The sequence below is a fragment of the Tupaia chinensis genome, unplaced genomic scaffold (assembly GCF_000334495.1).
Source record: "Tupaia chinensis unplaced genomic scaffold, TupChi_1.0 Scaffold000674_2, whole genome shotgun sequence".
NCBI classification, from domain to species: domain Eukaryota; kingdom Metazoa; phylum Chordata; class Mammalia; order Scandentia; family Tupaiidae; genus Tupaia; species Tupaia belangeri.
The window spans coordinates 596241-619594 of NW_006160198.1; the positions used below are offsets into that span (position 1 = coordinate 596241).

Genomic DNA, 23354 nt, shown 5'->3' on the forward strand with positions numbered 1-23354 from the left:
TAAAAATAAATAATTATTTTAAAAAGAGTTTTTTAAAAAAGAATATTCTTCCTCAAATTATGCACCTTGGAAGGACTTTTGAAACACATTTTATTCAACTAACAATTGCCTACCTCTCTGAAGTCATAAAGCAACTATTTCAAATAATTATATATCAAGACTTTTTTAAAAACATTTTAAAAATGTTATCGACTTTTTCTCCCATGAGTGAGACAGAGACAGAGAGAGAGGGACAGCACCCCCAACTAAGTCTTCACACTGTGATTTATGCCCACCCCCCCTAACCAGCTCTGGATCATGGGCACATAAACAGTGTACTCAGGGAGGTCTCCACATATTACCTTCTCATTCCAAATATAACCTTCCCACGTGGGGCAGCTTCACAGAGCACTGCTTTTTACCACTGTGTCTCCATTCAGTCCTGCTATATTTCCAGTTTGTTTTTTTTTTTTCAAATTGGGTAATCAGAAAAATTATGAAGCATTTTTGCACAGAAAAATACATCATGACTTCTCTAATGACCCAATAGTTTTGCCATAGGGCACCCACGCTTTCCAGAGGGGCAGAGACAGAAAGAGAATTTACCGCCCAGGAGAATGGCCATGTGGAAATCCCTTCTCTCCCATTCTCCTCTTGGGATTTTAGACACCCATACACATGCACTCAGTGTTTTTCAAACTATAAACCATGTGGTCAGACATGTGGGATCCAGCCACCTTAACCACCACACCACCAGCTGGCCAAGACATTTACAAAATACATACATATTTCTGTGTCCTGAGCAGAAATGAACAGAAAAATACCGTATCAATTGTGACAGCTGCCCTGTCAACATCATTTCAGTGAAATGATGAAGATAAATGCCAGGATGTTGTCAATTATTGCAGACAAACTTTAAAAGACAATCCTTTACAAACTACTAAAACAAAAGCAAAGGTAAGTAATGGCTTTTCTTTCTTCTTGTAATTTAAAAAGTCTTCTAGTGCACTTAGAAATTATTTTCTTCTTAAACTCTTGTTAAGTGAAAAAGTGGCATTCCCCTTGAGGATTTTTTTTCTCATTTATAAAAAATAATGCACTGTGTACAAAATAGAGTCATACCTAAACTTTTCAGGAAAAGAAAATCTGAATTTACTAAAAATCTAGAGCAATTTAATTAAAATGAAGACAAATCAGTCCTGTGTGATCCGATATTACTTTCTGTTCCAAGTATAATCTTCTCCTATAACGTTTCACACAAAAGTCCACTTTGCCCATAGAAGACGTTCCCTAAATTCTGTACTTCCAGAGACAGAGAAGGAGGAGACTTGAAAGATATGGAGGCTATTTTGTAGGGGAAGGACAAAGTTTAGAGATAACAAAGTTGTAAAAAAAAAAAATAGCTGGTTCAAGAGTTACATGGGAAAAGCCATTGTAAATTGAGTAAAGAATACAAAAATTTCTCAGGAACTTCACTAATTCTGTTTGAATGAAATGGAAACTAAGAAGTATATGTTACTATTGTCTTGTCCACAAATAAAATAGAACATTAAACTCCACATGTCAAATTTCTATCTGCTCATTTATGGCCCATGTTTCCTTCATCCACTGCTCTGCAAGGACAAAGGTGATGACAGCTGTTTGTAAGTCTGGTACTTCAGAAGTCTATGTGTATTCTTCCTACAAAAAAAAAAAATAAGTTTATTATTTTATCAGAGTTGAGAATAAGTACCATAAAATTTAAAAAATGCTCCATTAAATTTCTTGAAAGGTGCCAGAGCAGTTTAAGTTCTTATCTTTTATAAACTTTTCATCTCATGGGAGTTTTATGATGGATATAAGTAGAGTCACTGAAAAATGAAATTCTTTTCCTTAAGTTGTTCTACTAAATACTTGGGTTTATCTTCTAAAAACAAGCAGACCAAAACATACGACATAAACTGGCCCTATATAAATGTCTTGGAAATATAAAATCATACTATCATTTAAACAGTTTGTATTGATACAGGCAAGGTTCATTATCAAGGTGAGGCACATGAGGTGAGTGGTGAAAGCACAATGTCAGAGTCTGATTTTTTGTTTTGTTTTCTAAAATTAGATATATTGCTCAGGATTGCTTTTTTATATTAAATTTTATTTTAATATATTAAAGCATTTTATACTATGATAACTGAGTTTTGTGTTTGTTTTTGTTTGGTTGGTTTTTGGTCTTAAATTTTGTATCCCAGGCAAACCTCTCATTTGCCTTACCCTAGCTGAACTTTAACCTCTTGGCAACACAAACAGCACTTTTACAGGTTATGTCAAGAGTTTAGGTTAGGGGACCTTCTGTGGCAACTAAGAAAGAAAATAATCATAATATAAAATAATCATAATAGAATTAAAATATATCTGAGGTCCATATTGCTTTATTTTAGAAGATTCCATTTTTTTTAAAAAAGCATGCAACTAAATTATATGAAATTCCAACTCTGAATTCTGGCTGGGTTTATAATATAGAAGTAAAAAAAATAGAAAGTAGAGGGGAAGCAGATGGGGCAGCAGGGACAAGAATTTGCTTCTGAGGACTTCATACAACATTAGACTGTGTCTTACTGCCTGAATCAAGGAGGTGGAGTAGAGCTCCCTACTCATGAAAGGAAGCAAAATCAAACAAACATCGTAGACAGTTGACCACTGCAGAAGGACATCACTTCTGAGAAGATGAAACTTTAGAAAGCAGGACTAAAATGCTCAGCTAAGTTTCCCCTCACTTGCTGATGGGCTCTGCCATATCACTGGGCAGAAGTCCTAAACTACCATAAAATCTAATTCTGGACAGGTGGGGACAATCACAGAACTACTGAAGAGAATGGTGACATGGGGAGAAGAAAGGATGACACAGAAGGAAATTGAGAGATGGAAAAATAAGGAAAACTCCATTTGAAATAAGTTTACAAACTAAAATTCCAAAATACCTAACAAACTATAATGCCCCCCAAAGAAACAGACAACAGGTGCTAGAAGGTCGTGCAGAGGTAGAGCACTACACTCCAGGAGACTGACCCACACGGGAAGGTTCTGTGTTCGTATCCAGAGACTTCCCTGAGTACACTAGGCACACGATGCCCATGGTTCAGGACTGACTGAAGCTGGGGGTTGGATCATGCTGTCAAGTCCCCACTGGCAGTAGTGACTCTGTCTCTCACTCATAAAAGCAAGTATGTTAAGAAAGTATGGAAAGATAAATGAACAAATGATTTCCACTCAGGGAGAATATGAAATTTATTTATTCCACAAATATTCATTGATCAACCTACTATGGGCAAAAACCATCCTGTGTGCAAATGGTAGTGTGAACACTATGTTTCATACACTTGTCACGTAGTATTGAAAACAAATTCTTCAATGTAAAATGTAATACAGCTTAAATTTTCATGGTAGAAGGGAAATACTAAGGCAAGAATTACATAGATAGTAATAAGGCTAAAAAATACAACAAGGAAAAGACAACAGAGTGGGCATGCAGTGTGGAGGAGGCTGAGAAGGCAAATGCTATTATATTTTGAATAGATGGTGAATCTGAGAAAGAACTGAAGGAAGTGAAGGAACAAGCAAGTAAGTATCTGAGAGAAGTGTTATAGTCTTCAGCTGTCCTATTCAGTAGCCACCAGCCATATATTACACGAAATACTTGAAATGTGGCTAGTCTAAGCTGAGATGTTCTATAAATACAAAACACACTTTATATTTTGAATATTTGGACACCAAAAAATAGAACATACAATTAATTTTTGTGTTGGTTACATGTTTAAATTAGGTATTTTACATGCTGTGTTTCGAAAGATTATTGAAATTCATTTAACTGATTCCTATTTACTTTTTCTAGAGTACGTGTACTCACTAGAGAGAGACCGAGAGAGGGAAAGTAAGAAATCACTGCCCTCCAGGGGTGATGGCCACATCACAATCCCTTCTCTTCAGTTCTCTTTGGATTTGGGCATGCATGTACACAAGCTTGGTGTAATTTTCAAGCTGCCAGGTCTGAGACTTGAACTGTGGTTGGTCAAGTGGGAATCCAGCACGAACAACTATGCCACCTGCTGGTCCCTCTATTTGCTTTTTATAATGTACTTACTTGAGACTTTAAAATTATATAGGTTGTTCACATTTGTGGCTGGCACTATATCTGTGTTGAACAGTGCTGTTCTAGGAAGAGAGGACAAACACAAAATCCAAAGATGTCCTTGGTGCTGCTATATCTTTATCTATTCACCCTTAGCATTCGTTACCTATTGTTATCTCTTCCTACACGCTTACCTCCTGTCCAGACAGAGATCTTCAAAGTCAGTATTTGAGTTTAATTTGTCTTTCTCTCTTAGGGCATAACACAGTATTTAGTACAAAGAAGGTTAGTTGCTGGACAGAATGACGACCATTCCCATTGATTCTTGGCTAAACTATAGTAATTCTGACCACTTGTACCCATGTTCTTATTACTTCAAAAGGTCAAAATATAAGACTCTCTCACTTGAGTAAAAATTGTATTTTAATATGGAAAGCCTAATATAATGAATGAAATTCTATTTAACATGTGACTTTTGCAGAATTTTGGGAGTTAGAAAAACAACCCAAACAGCTTTACTGTTCACCACCTGTCTTAGTCCACTACTGCACTGCTAAAAGAGATACTGAGATTGTGTGATTTACGGAGAAACTGAGGTTTATCTAACTCATCATTCCAATGGCTTGAAAATCCAAGGGTATAGGGCCAGCCTACATTACAACATAGCTGACAGCACAGAGGACAACCTCGGAGAAGCCATCTTCCTTTTGTAACATCCCATTCTCATGAAAACTGTCTCATTTGGTTTCTCATGAATGGTTTCACATTAATTCATTCTTGAGGCTGATGACTTTATGACCCAATCACCAGCCACCAGACCCCACCAGCTCCCAAATATCATCCTATTGGGGGCCAAACTCCAAAACATGAAGCTTTAAGGGACGAACCATGATCCAATCCATAACACTGTGAGAAAGCTTTTTTGTAGGTATGCTAGTTTATACATTTCATTAAAACATGTTATTTTAGCTAAATGGGAAATAAGCAATGTCTTCCTAAACTGCACAGAGGAAATTAAAGTATTCTCTTTGGATCTCTTTACCTACATTTTGAGCTGATTAACATGGTCAACTACGTAAACACTCAATTAAATTTGGTAGGCTTAGTAGGAGAAAACTGCATTTTCTAACTAAATAGTAAGAGTTTTAGTTGGATAATTTGAAAACTGTATTGCTCTTGGCTAGGCTGATAGAGAACAAGATTCAGAAATGATAGCCAATTTCAAGCCTGTTTGTTCAATTATTCAATCTGAGTCTGCACTTAAAATTATTAAGTATAGGCGAGGCAGAATAGGCTGCATAGCACCTTAAAGTTGCCAAACTACATTTTTCTACATTCTCCATCCATAGGTCTTTATCTTAAGCATGTTTCCTTAAGTTACACCTCCATACTTCAAGTGTCTTTTCTAAGCTGGAAGAATAAAGGAGCAAAAAGGTCATAGTTTGTTCCCAGCAAGGCTTTTTTCATTTGGTAAAGAAATTGTGCCTACCTCTCAGTGGACAATCCTGTAGTACCTTTAGTGGTCACAAAGGTAAGGTAAGGGTTTTTCTTGTTGCTGTTGTTAGCTTTTTGGTTTTGTTTTTGTTTCTAGTTGCCAAAGGGCACATATGCTCACCAGAGAGAAACACAGAGAGGGAGAAAGTGCCCTCCATGGGCCTTCTCCTTTTCTCCGTCATATAGTGATATGGGCATGCACACACGTGCCTGTCATGCTTTTCAAGTTGCAGGGGCTGGGACTCAAACCAAGATTGACTATGTGAGATCTGCTCCGTTACCCACCAGGCCACGGGCCAGTCCTGAGATGGTGAGTTTTATGTTTTTTTTCAACTTCTACCACAGAAAAAAAAGAAAGAAAAAAGTTGTAAATGAAATCAAGGTAGCCAAAATACAATGTCTGCCACATAATTCTGTGTATATCCTTGATTCCTAGAAATGCAAACAGAACTTCAATGTGAAATTTTATCATATTTCAGTGAAATGCTACCTATTTTAATAAATCCTTCTGACCATCATTGGAGAGATATGGATTGTAACTAAGATTCAAGAGTGAATTTGCTTCTGCTCACTAGCACAGTGTTTGAATCTCCATTCTGCCATTTTCTTTATCTTTTCCTGAACTGTTTAACCACTCCCAGAACCATTCACAATTTACAAATCTTTCTGATTCTCTGCTCCAACTTCTTCAAGTGATTTACACATAGATCTCTTTTCAAGGTCTACTCTGGCCCACAATCTCCTTGCAACCACCAACTGAATTCCACAGACACAGAAAAGTTTCATTCCCCCACCCCCCAGAATCGTTAAACATATATACAAGATATATCAAGAACAAAATACACATCTTTTTTTGTTTGTTTGAGAGATATTTGTCAAAGAGTGTGTGCACTTGCTGGAATGACAGAGACAGAGAGGCAGAAAATAAGAAATCATCCCCCAGGGGGGATGGCCATCCCACAATCCCTTCTCTTTCATTCTCCTCTCAGGATTTTGGGCATATATGCACATGCGCTCAGCTTGAGTTTCAAGCCTCCCGGTCCAGGATTCAAACTGTGGTCAGCCATGTAGGATTCCAGTGATATATCCATTATGCCATCTGCTGGTCCCCAAAACATACATTTTAACAAGACAATGCTTCCAAATGTTTCATTAATATTCACAACTATACATCATTATTCTAAAAAGTCTTAGTACAAAACCACAAATATCACATGCTGCAAAACATACTATAGCAGCAGTAAAAAACAAGTTTATTTATTTCAACTACAGGAGTCAAACAATAATATAGCTTCTTTTAAAATTTTTAACGTATCTGAAATTAATGCTGAAGTAGGGTATGGAATGAGGCACTAAATCTATATTTTAGATAAACTGTTAACCAATTATTTCAGGATAGTTAATTTAAGAACCCGTTCTTTCCCAATGGTATGATACGCTAACTTCACCATCTACTAAATTAAGGGGTAAGTCTCTGGGCTTTCTGCTCTTTTGTGTTGTATGTTTATTTTTAATTAGGATCACACTATTGAAATTATTATAATTGTATTATTTTATTATTATTTATTTTTACATTAGGACCAAATTACTCTAATTATTATAACTGGATTATATATATTTTTTTGAGAGATTTTCACTGTAGGGTGCGTGCGCTTGCCAGACAGACAGAGAGAGACATAGAGACAGAAAGCGAGAAATCACCCCCCCAGGGGGGATGGTCACGCCGCAATCCCTTCTCCTCCATTCTCCTCTCAGGATCTTGGGCACGCACGCACAAGCGCCCAGCGTGAGTTTTTAAGCCACCGGGTCCGGGACACGAACCGCGGTCGACTATGTGGGAGTCCAGCGACATAGCCATTACGCTAACTGCTGGTTCCCCTGGATTATATTATTATATATTATGGTATGGTCTAATATTTTTAAACATAGTCTACCAGATGAACTTCAGAATAATCTTGGCAAGAGCCAAAAATAAAAAGATTAAAAAAAACTTTAAAAATGTAGTTTAAATAATTTAATAATTTAAATAAATTGATATTGTATTCTTCCCAATCTGAATATTTACTAATTTATTTTATGCCAAATACAAGTAACAATTTATTACTAATAACTTATAAAAATGAGTATGTACATATTCTATTAACTTAATTTGACATAAATATAATAAAATTACAAAGAATAAATTTGGTGACCCAAATGGCAGACCACAGTTTGAGTCCTAGACCCAGTGGCTTGAAACTCTCACCAGGCATGTGTGCAGGTGTGCCCAAAATAGAGAGGAGATTGGAGAAGGGATTGCAGAATGGCTATCCCCTCTTGGGGGATGATTTCTCACTTTTTCTCTCTCAGTCTCATTCTGTCTCTCCACTTGAGCATATGCACCCTATAAGAAAAACTCTTAAAAAAAAGAAACATTATATAACAAAATAAGTATAAGTACCCTTGCCTCTGATATCAGGAATACACTCTAGATTTAAAATATAAATTTAATTTCATACACATTTAAAAATAATACATTAAGTAAAATGGTTGAAATTTCAAAAAATGATTGCATAAAGTAACAATCATTTAACAAAAATTTGCATGATAAATTTTACATCTCACCTGTCCGGCAACAGCAGTGAAGTAAGTCCATATGGAGTCATCGGGTGAGGAATAATTGTCTGAATAAACTGGGTATCCAGAGTATCCACCAAGGACCATGTTTGGACCTGTTCCTGGCATTGGCTGCCCCATTGGCATCTGCATTCCTGGCATTTGACTGCTAAAATTTCCAAACTGTAAAAGAGAATGATAAAGGAGAAGATTAACAATACGTATATATACCTGTTATCCACTAAACTTGGTTTAAAAGTAAGTCCATTAAAAAGTAAAACTTGAAACTGTTGCCCAAAAGCTTCCAAACTTAACTATAACATAAAAAAGCTGTAACTAGAAAATGCTAGATATTCTATAATTAGAAATAATTCAATTCAAAGTTATTCAGCATTTAAAGACATGTCAAGGGAAAAAAAGGTTCTAGCCTCTAAGAACTTAATCTAACAGAAAAACATGAGACATAAAGTGTTTACCAACATCATCACTAAATGAACGAAAAATAAAAAAACACAAGGTTTCATTTACAGTAAAACTAAGATGCACACTTGAACACATACACTTTCTTGGAAGAATATATGGGAACTCAATGAAAAATGTGACCTAAGCATAGGAATGCACAGAGCAAAAATACCCTCTCCAACCACCTCCCCACCCCATCCCCTAAAAAACACTTTTTTAAAAAGCACAGTAAGAAAAATAAATAAATAAAATGATAATTCCAACAACAGCCATCTTTAAAACTAGTAAGAATAAGAATAACAAGAATACCAATAATTAAAGCCAGCTAATATTTAGTAAGTTTTTTTTTTAATATCCTAAGTTCTAGTTTATATACTCCCTTCCTATTATGTTACTTGACTTTCCAACAACTTTATAAATTATAGAAGTATCACATTCTTTTTGCAGTTTAGGACGTGAAACTTCAAGGTCAAGACAGTAAGAAGGAAACCATGTATTTAAGAAGCTATAAAATTCACATACCTAATTATTTCCTGATATGGCTACTGTTTCTCTCTTTTCACTTTGGGACCTAGGATATATTTCTGATACCTACACTGTACTCAGCATTTTTAAAGTCTAAAGAAGAACAATGTATCAAAACTGTTCATTATTTCATTTTGAACAATAATTTTCCTTGACCTGCATATTTGAATGAAGAGCAGACTGCCAAAAGGCAGAAAGAAAAAAGAACTGCAAGTATTTGGGAAAAAGACATAATGGAGGAGCCTGCAAGTAGTGTGACTAGCTGCATCTGTGGGAAGGACAAAGGCACAGAGGAAGCACTGGAGCTCTAGGATGTGTGTTCAAGGCAGTGGTCAAACACTAGATTATAAAGTCATGAGGTACGAGAAAGAAAACAGTAAACATTTAAAACTATGTATTGTAGGGGCTGGCAGGTGGCATGGTGGTTAAGGGTGCTGGACAACACCTGGGTTCAAGTCCCACCCCTGGTGGCTTACCCCCTCTCTCTCTCTCTCTCTCTCTCTCTCTCTCTCTCTATCCCTCTCTGGTCAAATTAAAAAATAAGTAAATAAATAAATAAAGCTAAATAAAATATTTTTTTTAAACTATGTATTGCATTAAAGACTAAAAATAATTCTTGGAAAAAAGAAAAAAGACTAACCAGCAAAGAGTTGGCCAGTTTCAAGAATGAAAACTGAAGAGCAGGGACTAGCCAATGGTGTAATGGTTACATAGTTGGACTCCCACATAGTAAACCACGGTTCGAGTCCTCAACCCAGCAACTTAAAACTCACTCTGGGAGTGTGGATGTGTGCCCAAAATTTTGAGAGGAGAGTGAAGAGATTACTGTGTGGCCATTCCCCTGGGGGGGGGGAGGGGAGGATGATTTCTCGCTGTCTCTCTCTCAAAAAGAAGAAGAAGAGAAGGAGGAGGAGGAAGAGGAAGAAGAAGAAGAAAGGCAGTATAATACTATGAATGGATTTGAAGGAAATACACACGTGTACTCACACACACATGGAAATTATGTACCTCATAATATAATATATAAACAAACATGTTTCTTATGGATGCAAAAACAAATGCTATAAACACTTTTACCCCAATATATTTCAAAGTACAAATGAAATAGGACTTATATGAATTTTAAGAACTGACTCAAGGGGGAGGAATAAACTTCCTACTTTTTATAACCTCATGCTAGGCAATCTGACCCATTCTGACACTGAAAATAAAAAGTTTCATAAGATATTATTTTGAAATCACCTTAACATCATGGATATGGAAAAATTCTGGGCCCTTTGTGCCTTGAGGAACATACACTTTCTGTTTTTATAGAATTTTGCTACAGTGCTCTTGTGCTCCCTGGAGAGGCAGAGACAGAAAGCGAGAAATCACTCCCCCTCCGTCCAGTGGTGATGGTCACATTCTCCTCTACAGATTCTAGGCATACACATGCACGTGCCCAGTGTGAGCCAGGTCACAGAGTCAAACCTGGTCAGCAAGCCACCTGCTGGCTCCAAAAACCTTGTTTATTTTTAAATTTTTTGTTAATTTATTTACAATTAATCACATCTTTACAGTGTACATTTATTTTTCCAACACAAATACTATGCCTTGTTTTTAACCAAAGTCAGGCAAGCAGTATTATATGAAGAATCTGACTTTAGGAATAACTACCACCTCTTTCCAGTTTGCGGTATTCTCTTTCCCAACCAGCTGGTCAAATTAAAGTATTTGCAAATTCTTGGCCACCCCTCCCATCCAAAAGCAACAACTATTTCTGCATTTGCTTGAATCTCACTGGGCCTGTGTGAGCTTTAGTTGTTAGAACATGGTAAAAAACCCACTATGTTGATTGCAAGCTTAATACTTCAAAAGGACTGCAGCTATGGGGAACCAGCAGTTAGCGTAATGGCTATGTCGCTGGACTCCCACGTAGTCGACCGCGGTTCGTGTCCCGGACCCGGTGGCTTAAAACTCACGCAGGGCGCGTGTGCGTGCATGCCCAAGATCCCGAGAGGAGAATGGAGGAAAAGGGATTGCGGTGTGACCATCCCCCCTGGGGGGTGATTTCTCGCTTTATGTCTCTATGTCTCTCTCTGTCTGTCTGGCGAGCGCACGCGCCCTACAGTGAAAATCTCTCCTAAAAAAAAAAAAAATAAGGACTGCAACTATTGTTTCTTTCTCAGAACATTACCAACACACAAGGAAGAAGCCGAAGTGCCCATGTGGAAGGACCCATGTACAGGAGAACTGTGGCCTTTGTCCAACAAGGTTAATCCTTAAACATAGTTTACATAAATTCATATTTCAGGTTACCTTCTTGACAGTTTCAAATGAGTCAAATGGACCATTAGGTTATAATTGTTATTACCTGGCAATGTGATTGAAGAAAAGCTTGGAAATGGTGTCAGTAAGGGCATTGTTGTGTTTTTTGGATGCTTTTGAATTGTTGGTATTATGTTTGATCTTTAATTCTCTTCCCAAAAATTTTCAAACTACTTGGCAAAATTGTGACACTTACTTTATATAAAACTGGAATATGTGAGGGGTATTCAAAATGTTCATAGAAAATACATACTCTGAAAAAACTATGCATGGATTCCAATCTTTTGGCACTAAAATTGACTTATACTGTAATTCTATTTTTCTGCAAACTTTTTAAATCTTCTCTTACAATCTAGAACTTTGGGAAACCCTGCACATATAAACTACAGCAAGCCACAAGGGTCTGGAAAAAAAGAGAGAGAGAGAGAGAGAAGTCATTATACACAAAACTCTACCTCCTCCCTCAAGACCATACCCTATGTCAGTGTCCTTTTAATGTTTTACTTCCTACCTCTAAAAGAATTTTGAGACAGTACTAGGTCATTGCATTTTAGCATATAAAAACATATATCCACACTCCAAGGGATCATCCTGCACACTTAATTTGTTCGCACTGAGTGTGTTCCTCTCACTTTGGAGATAAATCACTGACAACAGAGAAAGTTTGGGTGCCTTTCTAAAAAGGGGTTTGCCACCAGGATACTATATTTACAACTTCCAACTGTCAAAGGTTATACAGAATAAAGAGGTATATAAAAGAGAGTAAACACCTCCACTTAGGAGGGGGGGGGAAAAGTCTGAAGAACAGATTGCCCCTGATATGATAGTAAAGATGTGAAGTATTTATATCTTAACATATTCGTAAAGAACTTTATAAAACAAGAAGTGATCAAAATTTCACAAAGAGGATCTCTTACACAACTGAGTGGAGTAAGTGGAATTGACCACAAAAGATTACTGTATCGCAACAAGAAAATGGTGCGTCGTTCTCCATTCCAGGAAATAAATCTCTCAACACACATCACTCCCTCGGCTGCGCAAGGACGCTCGGTAAGGATCACCAGGGACAAGAACACCTGGGGCTCCACGTTCGCCCCCGGTTCAGGTTTCCCACATAGCTCTGAGCCCTGGCGCCACTGAGTACCAGACCCGGGCGAAGGGACCTGGGGCAAAGGTAGGACCCGGCACGTTAGCATCGGTCGAAGAGGCGCCACACCCCGCGAGGGCGGAGGCGGCGACGAGGAGACCAGGACTCACCCCTCCTCCGTATCCCGGGTAGGCCATGACAAGCAGCGCGAGCGTCAGCCTTGCAGTGGAGTCCGCGACCTCTCAGCGGGTACCAAGGTGCAGGTGCAGGGCAGGTGCAGGTGAGGCTAAAGGGCTCACTGGCCAGGCCTTCGGGTCCGCCCCCTCCAAGAGGCAGCCCAGCCCTGCCTAGTTCCGATTGGCTCACTGCCGCCCTTCGACACCAACCTGACAGCCGGAGCCCGCCCCTTCCCGGTGTCTAGCCCCACCCCTGAAGACTCCGATTGGCTTGCTCAAGTTCTCGCGCTCTCTCCTCCTAAGCCCCAAAGAAACCTTTTCATCTAGAGCCTCCTACCCTCTCTGGAAAGGTTCCCAGGCTGTGAGCTACTAAGTTTCTGTTCTTTCTAGAAACCCAAATCCGGCCAACCTCTGACAGCTTTTAACCTATTCCTGCTCTTTTTAAAAGCAAGACTGCAAATACACATATAATAGTTTCAAAACTTGCAGGTTTACACGCAATTATTTTTGTGTAAAGTTAATGTCACATTAGAACTTTGAAACCACACCACACCTGGGCCCCAAGCAGAGCGCTTCTGATCTGAAACCCATGTGACGCCAAATTTAACATAAAACTTACTTGCAATCTGTTCCAGAGTTATCAGATTTAGCAAAAAAAAAAAAGAAAGAAAGAAAGAAATCTAGTTATATTTGATTTTCAAGTAAATAAGGCATGTGAGATTGCTGGAGTTACAGAGAAGGAGATCGAGAAATCACCCCCCCCCACCCCACCCCCAGGGGGAAGGCCATGCCACAATCCCTTCTCCTCCATTCTCTAGCATGAGTTTCAAGCCTTCCAGGCTGGGACTCAAACCACACTCAGCCATATGGAAATCCAGCAACATAACCATTGTGCCATCAGCAATAAGTATCTTTTAGTTTATGTTCCAAACACTGCATGTTGCTGATCTGCTCCTTGGGTCCAGTCTAAGGAGGACACAGAAGAGAAAGAACTGTGCATAAGTCAAGGTATGAGGAGAGAGGGAAACTTGGAAGGCAAGATTTCCGCTTATCCTTCTTCACTCTCCACCTCGGTTTCAGTTCAGTTTTTACTGAGTAAAATAAGCAGCAAAATCTGTTAGACATTAGACTGAATAGTTAGATGTTTGTCATGTTTTTTATCTCATCTTCTTGTTCTCAGTGTAATGTATAGAAAGCTCAAAAGGAAAATCAAAAAGTACGAAGTACAGATGGGAAAAGGCCTTATCTATAGCAATTCCCTAAAGCCAAAAATTCCCTAAAGCAAAGCAATCTGTCAGCCATCCAACAGCCAAATAGCAGCCTTCCACAGTGCAAGGCAGCATGTCTATATGCATTACTTCCTAAAGGTTGTTTAAGCTCTATTTAACCAGTTAACCATAGTCACAGCATTGCCTTCGATTGCATGAAATATGCACTTAGACTGAAAAATTATTAGAGTTTATACACATCCTGTATATTTCTGGGCAACACTGCCATTGACTCAAACTTTGAACAAACTCCTAAAATGTACCTCCTAATTATTTACACCAAGAGGAATAGCTTGGTTTTTATCATTAGGTGAAAATTTAAATGTTTGATTATTTTGGTTTATTAAGTAATAGCAATTGACAAGTCCACTTTTCTCTGGAACTCTAATATATTTTGTAACTCTAGCTTTAAAAGAACAGTACTGCTACAGCTTCAGCTTAAAAACAAACAGACCAGTATGACAGTAAGTTATCTTTGAACAGTAAGACAAGAACAAATATGTGTCTTAAAAGTATTAATTATTAGCAGAGGAAATCAACCTTGGGGAACTATAATATTGCTCAGCCACATTATGGAGGAGGAACATACTGCATCTTGTGAAACAATTCTATCAGGAAGAGGCAAAAGGAAGGAAGGTTGCTCATGTACATGGTACTCTTGACAAAGTGTCAGTTATTTCCTCTAACACAGTAAGAAATGCTTTAAACAGTAAGTATAATAAAATTATAATGCCATAGCCAATGGCATAAATGAAGAAGTAGGAGGGGTATATTGAAACCTGTTGTTAAGAGGAAAGAATGTATAGCTCAATAAAGAATAAATTAATAAAACATCAGAAAGAAGAACAAAGCCTTGTATCCCAAATGATTATTCAAAGAATTGCTGGGACCAGCAATTGGCATAATGGCTATGTCGCTGGATTCCCATGTAGTTGACTGCGCTTTGAGTCCCAGACCCAGTGGTGTACACTCAGGGCAGGGACATGTGTGTGCGTGCCCAAGATCATGAGAGGAGAATGGAGGAGAAGGGATTGTGGCATGGCCAACCCCCCTGGGGGGTGATTTCTTGCTCTCTGTCTCTCTGTCTCTCTCGGTCTTTTTGGCAAGCACATGCACACACCCTATAGCAAAAATCTCTCCAAAAAAAAAAATAATAATAATAAAAGGAAATGCTTAGAGAGGATTAAGTGTTTACACTTACAATATTAGTCTAACTCAGAAATTTTATACATCTTCTCATCAAAATTGCCTTACTGATATAAAAATCAATTATATGTTTTTTCTTTTACAAAATGCTTAAATATTAATAAAATAGCTATGTCTAGACTAAACACTTTGTAACAGGCACTGGGTATTGTGAGGTGTCTCAAAACAACCTACCAAGTTTATATGATGATTATTTCCATTTTACAAATGTGAAAAGTGTGGTGGAGAAAAAAGTATGGTGTATTTCATTTACCCGCCATTGTATGATTAGGATCAATACTAAGATTAGAACCTGGGCAATTTAGGCACAGACTGGTCTTTTCAAGTGTAGTTTCCCTTCTCCATCCCCAACCCATAGTATTTGAAAATATAATAAATATTATTTATACTACAAGAAATAAAGAGTTTAAAGAGTTTAAAAAGGGCAGTGAAAAAGTAACTAGAGAATTAGCAAGAAAATGCATTGTTTTGACTAAAATTAACCGAGCTAATTACCTCTCTCACATAGGATACTTTGGGTGACCATGAAGCTCACATGATTATGTCTACCTATAGAATTCCTTCCTAATATTGATGGTCTTGTCTTTTTTTAAATTTTGTAGAGGATGTGTGTATTCACCAGACAGAGAGAGATGAAGAGAAAACAAGAAAACAACCCTCATGGAACATGAACCACAATCCCTTCTCCTGCATTTCTCTCTCCTTTCAGAATTTTGACTATGCACACATTCGCACCCAGTGTGTTTTTCAGGCCATTGGGCTGGTATTTGAGCTACAGAGTAGGCCATTTGGGATCCAGTTCCCTTAATCACCAGACCATGGGCTGGCCTGATGGCCTTGTCTTATCGTCAGTTTAGTTAGTCAATTAATATTCTGCACATGCATCAACACAATATAAACATGAAATTAATTCTGGTTCCCTTTCCTATCGATTGCCACCTTGCTTTCTCTTCCCCCCTGTAAGATTGGGGAAGGGGACCCAGATATAGGAAATTAAGATTACAACTTTTACTGCACCTGAGCAAACCTCAGTCCCAGAGCCAGCATTACTCCCTCTTAGAAATTATTTATATACTACATCCTAAAATAAGACATACTAGCTAATAAAAACCAACATAAATAGAGCTAATTTATATCACTAAGCAATTTCATTTAGATAGAATAACTCATTAATTCAACAATGATTTTTTGAAAACACATAATGAAACAATACTTTAGATGGGGAAAAATATGCTGATGGGAGTGAGGAGTATCCTTGCTCTTGTGGAACTTACATTGTAGCAGGAAGAACAGACAGTAATAAGTAAAGATAATGGGTAAATCAAATGCTATGTAAAAATATATGTGCTATTGAAATAAAAAGGAAAACTGAAGCAAGGTGAAGTAAAAGTTTGGAGATGATAGAGTACTTGCAGTACTAAGTAAGTACTCATTTAAGAACATTAGCTATGAACAAACATTTAAAGGACCTGGGGGAGTTAGTCGTGTAAGTATCCGTAGGAGGGGACTCCCATGCAGAAGTCTGCCTGAAGTGTTTAAAGAACAACTAGGAGGCCAGTGAGTCTGGAGCAGACTGAGCAGGAGAGAAAGGGGGAGCACTGGTTACAAATCAGGGACTTTGGGACAGAATAAGCTGGGCCTTACAGACCACTGTGATGAAGTTCTTTTATACTTTTGGTGAGATAAGAAGCCTCTGAAGGGTTTGGAGCCTAAGTGGGACACAATATGACTAACACAGGAAGCATTACTCTTTGAGCTGTGTTGATAATAGACTGAAGGGTCTTAGCTTATAGCCAGCAGGATTTATTGGTATTTTGGATTTACCCTTAATAACATGGGGAAGACTTGGGGAGGAACTGTTTGGGATGAAACCAAATTGAGAATCAATATGGAATACGTGACATTTCAGACACCTGAGAGACTATTGATTTATCAGGTAGGTTGCTGACCTTATAGGATGCCTGGAGCGAACAGCATACTGGTGAGAGTGTTTCAGACAACAAACTGCCCAGTATTTCCATCTTAACAGACCTGTTATTCCTCACCTGATACATATGCAGCAACTGATGAGCAGTGGAAGAAAGCTTATTTTGGGGGACAGGTTGGGAAGAGATGGAGGGGCAATGCTTTAAAATGTCCCTAATATGAAAACTAATTACTAATGCTGGTAATGAAAGTGAAAAAGACCTAAGTAATCTTCTTTAGCATCAATGGCCATAAAAAGTTATAAATAAGGAGTCAGATGGTGACATAGCAGTAAAATGCAATGCTCTGTGAGGCAATTCCACACGGAAATGTTCAAGTCCAGCAAGTATGTTCAAGTCCCTAAGTATGTTAGTATGTTGGGCCCACACTTGCCCATGATCTGGGGATGACTGAAGACTGGGAGTGGATCACAGCCTCAGGACCTTATTAGGGAATGCTGGCTCCATCTTGCTCTCTCTCTCTCTCTCTCTCTCTGTCTTTCTCTTCCTCTCTTCCCCCCTCTTGCTTTCTTGCTGAAGGAAGAAATACATAAATAATTTGTAATATGAATACAGAATAGCTTTGTAACCTAGTAGAGTAAAGGTATAACCCCCGCAGATGTGTATTGTCTATGTCCCTGGATTCCCATGTAGTCAACCGCAGTTTGAGTCCCAGGCCCAGTGGATTAAACTCACACCAGGTGTGTATGCATGCATGCCCAAGATCCTGAGAGGAAAATGGAGAAGGTATTGTAGCGTGGCCACCCCCCAGGGGGTGATTTCTCACTTTCTGACTCTCTGTCTCTGTCTTTCTGGCAAGCGCATGTGCCCTATAGCATAAACCTCTCCAAAAAAGAAAAAAGATTAAAGGTATAACCCACTATATATGCAATGTGATCCTGGCAACTTCCACATCTATATAGCACTTGAGAAAGCATACACTCAGTATGTCAGTCAGCTCAGACTGCCAGGAAAAAATAATATAGTCCGGGTGGCCTACAAAATAGAAATGTATTACAGTTTTGGACTCTGGAATTTCAAGATCAAGGTGCCTGTAGGTTTGGTGTCTGATGAGGACTCTCTCCCTGGGATGTTTCCTTGTGTGCTCACATGGCCTTAGCTTGGTGTGTAAGCTGAAGAGAACATAAGTAAAGTCTCTTCTATCTCTTTTCAAAAAGACAAGAATCACCTCATGAATTGATCTAAATCAAATGACCTCTTAACCTCCCCTCCAAATACCATGACATGGGGGGGTTAGGGTTTGTGAGTATAGGTTTGGGGAGGAATGCAATTCCGTTCATAGCTCACACGTCTGAAAAATGAGGAAGAAAGGACAATTATGTCAAGTTTGTTATTTTGGAGCCACCCTAGTAATTATTTATCTACTTCATGCTAAAATGTATTCACATGGATTTCTTTAATTGACATACATGCAAAAATCATGCTTTCTCTACAAATTATTTATTTTGTTTTAATAAAAATAATAGAAGGTTTATTTATGTTCTACTTGCATAAAGCATAAAAATATGACAGTATAAAATGAAGTCATTCAGTAAGTTGTTTGAAAACACAAACCTATTTTTTTTTTTTTTTTTGGAGAGGGTTTTTTGCTATAGGGCACATGTGCTTGCCAGACAGACAGAGGTAGAAAGACAGAAAGTGAGAAATCACTCCCTGGGGGGATGGCCACGCTGCAATCCCTTCTCCATTCTCTTCTCAGGATCTTGGGCATGCACACACACGTGCCCGGCGTGAGTTTAAGCCACCGGGTCTGGGACTCAAACCGTGGTCAACTACATGGAAGTCCAGCGACATAGCCATTACCTGTGCTGGTCCCACAAACCAGTTTCTTAAAGGAACTGCCTAAGGATAATTTCCTACCAGAGAGGAGAGAAAAGAATAAGCTTCCCAAATAAAACAAAGATAAGTATTTACTGTTTATTACCTTAAGTATCTACTTATCAAACTGACAAAGTTAACAAACTGACTGTTCAGCTATGCTATCAACAACATAGTTTTTCTGTTTCTAATTGTGGTACTATTAGTATTTTTGGAAGAAGCACAAAATATGAAGTAATTTAATAAGAATTGCATACCTGGAAAGTGTCAACAGGGCTCTTCTGAAGGTGATGAGTGGTATACTTTCTGAATAAACACACACATATACCTCCTTGCTTTGATTATTCAGTCCTGTTAAGCAATGTGGATTTCATGCAAACTTCTTGGGAAATGTCATATATAATACTGATCACAATGTGTGTTCATAATAATGCTAAATAAGAGAAGAAACTCTATGACTTATAGCCTCAATAAAATAATCTGCTGCTCAAGCAAGTTCAGAGAAACACCTATCTTAAATCTTAAATATAACTTACATCCCTATGGATATTATATAGACTCAGTATAGGCTTACAAAACTGACTTTCTAGAAACATAGAGTCTAAATATGTTAATGATTTTTTTTTTTTTTTTGCTGGTGCTTATCCTCTTGGTTGGTAACTTTTATATAATATGAGTGAAGTTAGAGAATTCCTATTATAAAAAAATTAAAAATAATTTCATTGAAAACAGGAAAATGGCCTAATTCTTAAACATTATGGGCTGGATAAAAGTTATCATCCCATTGCCACACTAGTCCTCAGATCTTATATGTTTGTGTGAAATAAGACCTCCCTCCTGTCCCTATGTATGTAAAACTATATAGGCCTAGTAATAAGAAAGAAAAAAATTACAATCTATTTATTTATATATGATACTGTTCACAGCTATTTTGCACATTATCACATTTGATCTTCACAGCAATCTTCTAAAATAAGTAGTACCAATTACATTTCAAGAGGAAACTAAGATAGTAATAACTTGTATAGTGGATGTAGACACAGATCAAAACAATTACAGAATATTTTTAAAACAAAACATGACCTGATTACTTTTCATGTTAGAAAACTGACAAGCCACAGTGCTTATGTAGTTCTGAGTGAATGAGTGAGTGACTAAATAAAGCCCTACACTTAGAGATTGTAAAGTTGCTTAAAATCTAGTATTAAGCTATAAAACATTTAACTCCATGAGGGGACAGCAAGTGGCATAGTGGTTAAGGTACTGAACTCCCAAGTGGCTTCCTGCAGGTTAAGTCTCAGATCTTGCAGCTTGAACTCATGCCAAGAGTGTGTGCATTCATTCCCAAAATCCCAAGAGGAGAATGGAGGAGAAAGGATTGCGGCATGGCCATTCCCTTCTCAGGGAATGATCTTTCACTTCTGTCTTTCTCTCTGGTAAGCACATGCACCCTATAGGAAAAAATCTCTAAAAAAAAAAAGAAAAAGAAAGAAAAAGAGAGAAAGAAAAGAAAAAGGAAGGGAAAGAAATTAAAGTAAAATAAAAAGGAAGGAACTTGGCACCCTCCATGTTCTAAGGAGGGTAAAAATTCCAGTATGTACTAACACAGATCAGGACACATAATCAGTGATGGAGCCCGAAGCAACCTGGGTGAATGCAATGAGCCCAGTTAATGTATAGCCCAAGATGCTCTCAATTCAGTTTGTGTCAGACACTTAACTATCTAGTGTTTAGCCATGAAGTCCGGTTGCTGCCAATTCCTCAAAAAGAAAAAAAAAAAAAAAAGGCAGTTTTTTCAGACACAGTAACTGCAGGGTTGTAGGGACTCGTTTTTACAGAAGTGTTGACGTGAGTAAAAGACACCAGTAAGGGCTGATATAGTAAATCACTGCAAACAACATTGAAGACTCCTTATCACTGAAGATGCACTAGCTGAAGATGCAAGGCAAGGACGCAGTTACTGAAATCCAGGAAGAGTAGCTGAATGGAGAGCCTCCATCCTGACACGTCACCTTTGATGGAGTGATGCATGGTGAAGAGTAGCTAAGGAGAACCAAAACCTCACTTCCTGCTCTGATCTCCTGTCAGTGCTTCCATTGGCTGAACCTGATCAAAACCAGAGAAAAAGGGAGTTCACTGATGGAGTCCATAAAGATCAACTTCCCAGGCATCGAGCAATATAGAGAAGGATGAAGAGTGGATCTTCAGGGCAAGTGGAAAATATCAAGCACATTAAAGAAAAAGAAATCCAAAATGTATACTGATCACCCTGCCAAATGTAAAAACTCCAAATTTAGAGACTCAGTCCATGAAGTTGTTTTTGTAAGGTAAGTAAAAAAATTCCAGATACACTTGCATAAAGTAAATATTTATAGAATAATTATATTGAATGGTGAATCTGTCTTTAATTAAATCCAAATACTTGACTGAGCACTAGGCTTCTATAGAAGACAAAGAGAAAAGAGTGAAAGAGGGAGAGACAGAGTAAAAGAGAGAGAAAGAGTATGTGTGTGAGAGAGTGACTGAGAACACCTGGGTTTTTATCTAGCCACCATGATCACAGGAAGGGGTTGAGTCACCTATTATGAGAGGCATTATGGCAACAGCCAGGAGAAAAGGAGGGGAGAAGGAGGAAAAGAGAAGATGTTACTTAGCAACACAATTTTAAAGCAAGAATGTTCATAAATTGTCTGAAAAAATGGAAATTAGTGGTATCAGAAAACACAGTTAAATGAAGAAGGTGCAAAAAAGGCTGGTGAGTATTGGCTCAGTGGATAGCAATAACCTGCTGTTCAAGTGATGCTGGATCCATTCGGAAGATCCTGGGTTCAGTTCTCCGGCCGACCTGCACACATCGGGCATGCCGGCCCATGACGCTGGCTGGCCTCGGAAGGCTGGCAGATGGATCAGGTTGTGAGGCTCTGCTGAGGGCGCAACTCTCCCTCTTAATCTCACGAAAGAAAGAAATTTCAATTCAAAAGAAGAAGGCAAGACTGGGTGAGGACATGGGGAAAATATTCAGGTATATGGGTAGGAAAGATCAAGTAATTATTCATTTTAAATGTTCTATGTAAAATATCTATTACTTTAGTGAAACTGCACATAGAGGAAAAATGTTCAGAAGCAAACAAAGCTGATTTCTCTTGGAAACATATGTGCCTAACGTATAGTTTTTTTCAGTATATAAATTTTAAAATTAGAAAAATTAAATGATTATGAATTCAATCCTGAACTATTAACTAAGCAAAACACATAGCTCCAGCTTATGACCCTATTGTAGCATTTTGATAGTGAAAAAAATCAGCTCATATTTAGATCTTGGATTTTGATATTTGTCCCTTATTAATATTTGGGAAATGTTCCTGTTTAAAACTACCTATTGGGGCCAGCAGTGGGGTGGTGGTGAAGGCACTGGGCTCCCAGTTCCTCTTTTACGAAAGGAGAATATTCTCTATTAGAAGATCAACAAGTCCTCTTTATGCTGTGACACAAAGTCCAACTAGATATTTTTATTTATTTATTTATTTATTTATTTATTTATTTATTTTTTCTGCTGGGGTCATGTGTGCTCACCAAAGAGAGTGACAGCAAGAGACAGAGAAAAATAGGAAACAATGGGGCATGATCACCCTTAACTGCTGACCTATAGGGTCAGCCCTTGATATATTTATTTAAAGATCATTTTTGGCTCGTGTAACTCAAAGTTCAGCGCTGACTTCAAATCAGTCTTCACAAGCCATATCAGCCATTTCTCCAAGCTGTCCCTTCAACCTCCATCCTTACGACATAGAAGAAGGCCTTTTTCTGCTCCTCGATCCAGCACCACCCTATTGTTACAAATACCTGCCGGGAACTTCCTTTCATCTCTCTGATCCCAAGAGCCTTACATGTCACCCCTCACCTCAGCATTAGAGCTAGAGAGGAGGTATGGTGATTAACTTAAACTATAACTGGGAAAGAAGTCAATACCACCTGAAGATTCGAGAATGGGGAAGGCAGTCATTTTCCTCAGAAGAAAAGTAAAACTGAAATCAGTTTTACCAAAACTAAAATGAATGCCAGGTTCTATACTACTACTGGGGACGAAAGAGTGAAAGCATGCTGCTGTCCTCGTGAAGAGCACAGCTGTGGGAATGGCAGACAAGTCCAAGTGTAATTACCGCCAGCCACCATGGACCAGTGGCAATGCAGCCGCTGTGATGCTGAGATCACAAGGGAAAGGCCTGGGTTCTCCTTGCACAGTCTCACCGTACATGAGGGTGTGCCTACCTGCCTGTGATCAAGGCGGGCTGAGACTGGGGGTGAATGATGGGGTGAAGGCTCTGTTGGGGATGCTTGTCTCTCTTG

General features: G+C 38.3%; 1 protein-coding gene across 3 annotated transcripts in view; it reads right to left on the reverse strand.

Annotated features, from left to right (window-relative positions):
* GCA (grancalcin) overlaps positions 1-23354 on the reverse strand; it is a 48064-nt gene that overhangs the window by 12199 nt on the left and 12511 nt on the right. Inside the window, exons 1-2 of one of the 3 annotated variants that reach the window (XM_027776514.1) lie at positions 12725-12932; positions 8183-8356 (exon numbers count right to left, since the gene is read on the reverse strand). In XM_027776514.1, the coding sequence (XP_027632315.1) occupies positions 8183-8356; positions 12725-12751 (201 nt within the window). In that variant the 5' untranslated portion in view covers positions 12752-12932. Of the gene's footprint in view, positions 1-8182; positions 8357-12724; positions 12933-23354 lie in introns of those variants that run through there. The other 2 variants (XM_006160266.3, XM_014592331.2) reach the window with 2 other exon arrangements.